Source organism: Erigeron canadensis, chromosome 9 (genome assembly GCF_010389155.1).
Source record: "Erigeron canadensis isolate Cc75 chromosome 9, C_canadensis_v1, whole genome shotgun sequence".
NCBI lineage: Eukaryota > Viridiplantae > Streptophyta > Magnoliopsida > Asterales > Asteraceae > Erigeron > Erigeron canadensis.
In genome coordinates, this window is record NC_057769.1 from 19,466,536 (window position 1) to 19,468,421 (window position 1,886).

General features: G+C 36.1%; 1 protein-coding gene across 1 annotated transcript; it reads right to left on the minus strand.

Moving 5' to 3' along the window:
- Positions 1 to 289: 289 nt before the first annotated feature.
- LOC122583305 (glutathione S-transferase T3-like) lies at positions 290 to 1,561 on the minus strand. The gene is made up of 2 exons (XM_043755724.1): positions 1,178 to 1,561; positions 290 to 748 (listed from the first exon to the last, which is right to left on the minus strand). Exons 1-2 carry the CDS (start codon positions 1,559 to 1,561, stop codon positions 290 to 292), a joined length of 843 nt encoding a protein of 280 aa, XP_043611659.1.
- Between the last annotated feature and the right edge of the window lie 325 nt (positions 1,562 to 1,886).

The window sequence follows — 1,886 nt, forward strand, 5'->3', positions numbered from 1 at the left end:
AAATCACCCCAAAACTATGGCGCCACTCACCACAACCCCAATTTCCAAATCATCATTTTTATTTCCATTTATTTTTACTCTATAAATTTAAAACATAAAAAAAATTCATTAATAATTAAAAAAATACATAATAATACTTGGAAAAAAACAACAACGAAACTAAAAACAAGTTCAACAGTTATTCGAATGAAAACATTACACGAACGAAACTAAGAAGGGCATTGCCATCCATGTCTTGCGGCAATTTCGCGTTTCTCGCTAAGAACGATTTCCAACATCACGGGATCGGTTATATGAGCATGCGAGTTGGTGAAAAATAAGATGTCCCGCTGTCTTGCGCGCCTCTCATCCGTCTCGTGTTTTCTTCCAAGTATCTCGTCTTCCTTTTGGCGTACTCGCTAATGTCATCCGCCACAGTTGAAGAGGCGGATCCGGATGCGGATGCCTTCTTTTTCCCCTTTTTTACTGCCGCTTGCAATGGAGGGTTTGGGTCTTCATTTATGTCGGGAATGAAGTGCCCGGTGCTGGCCATCTCATATTCTCCAGATTTCCTTTTTGAAGAGTCACTACGTGAAGGTCCCATGTCTTGGTATATTTGGAAACATTCTTGCTCGGCCCATTTGTCGTGTATCTTCACAACATCACATGCGGCGTGGTGAGGAAATTCCTTCTTGGTGCGGGTCTTGAAATCCGCCATAGCGACTCTCATAATATCCAAGTCGTTGCACCCGCTTCCCTTGACTTGTTTCTACAAAAAAAGAATACTATATTACAAAACTATATAATTATTAACAAGTACGAACAAAACTATATAATTATTAACAACTATGAACAAAAGTATCTTATTTTTAACAACTACGAACAAAACTATATAATTATTAACAACTACGAACAAAACTATCTTATTTTTAACAACTACGAACAAAACTATATAATTATTAACAACTACGAACAAAACTATATAATTATTAACAACTACGAACAAAACTATATAATTATTAACAACTACGATACGAACAAAACTATATAATTATTAACAACTACGAACAAAACTATATAATTATTAACAACTACGAACAAAACTATATAATTATTAACAACTACGAACAAAACTATATAATTACTAAAAACTATATAATTACTGAAAACTAAGCAAATACTATATAAGTAAGAGTACCGCTTGATTGTATAGCCCGTTGAAGAGACCCATGGTGGCGTTCATTTGTTTCCACTTTGGCGTTAACCCATGAATGGTCCTTGTGGTCGGGCTGACAAGTGTGGTGTAATGCTCAAGTACACGACGCCAAAAACCATCCGCTTTTTGTTCATTTCCATATTTTTTGCATTTGGAAATTTGAACCCAAGCTTTTGCCAAAGCAACCTCTTGTGCCGACGTCCAATTTTCACGCTTTGTCTTCGTCTTTTTCCCGCAATCTTGGACTTCTTGCACGTCATCATCTTTTTGAACATCGTCTTGTTGGGTTTCCACTACAATTTCAACTTCTTCGTCATCTTGATGAACATCTTCCTCGATCGGAATAAATTCGTTCATTCTAGCCATGTTTAAGAAATAGGCGTTGGTTTGCGAAGATGGGCTTGAACCGTAGCCAAACATTTGTGGAGACGCCGGTTGTGGATAATAAGTGGATGGAGTTGAAGGTTGAGAAAATTGATATGGTGATGGATTAGAATAAGATTGATTTGGAAAAGGTTGAGAATATTGATTTGGAGGAGGATTATTTGGTGGAGACATTAATTGATTTGGATGAAAATTGGCATGCATTTGTGGATCATTTAGCCGATATTTTGATTTGTTGAAAGGATTTTTTTTGGTTTTCTTTGGATCTATTGGTAATGGGTGTTTATTTTTTATAAAGAAGAAATGT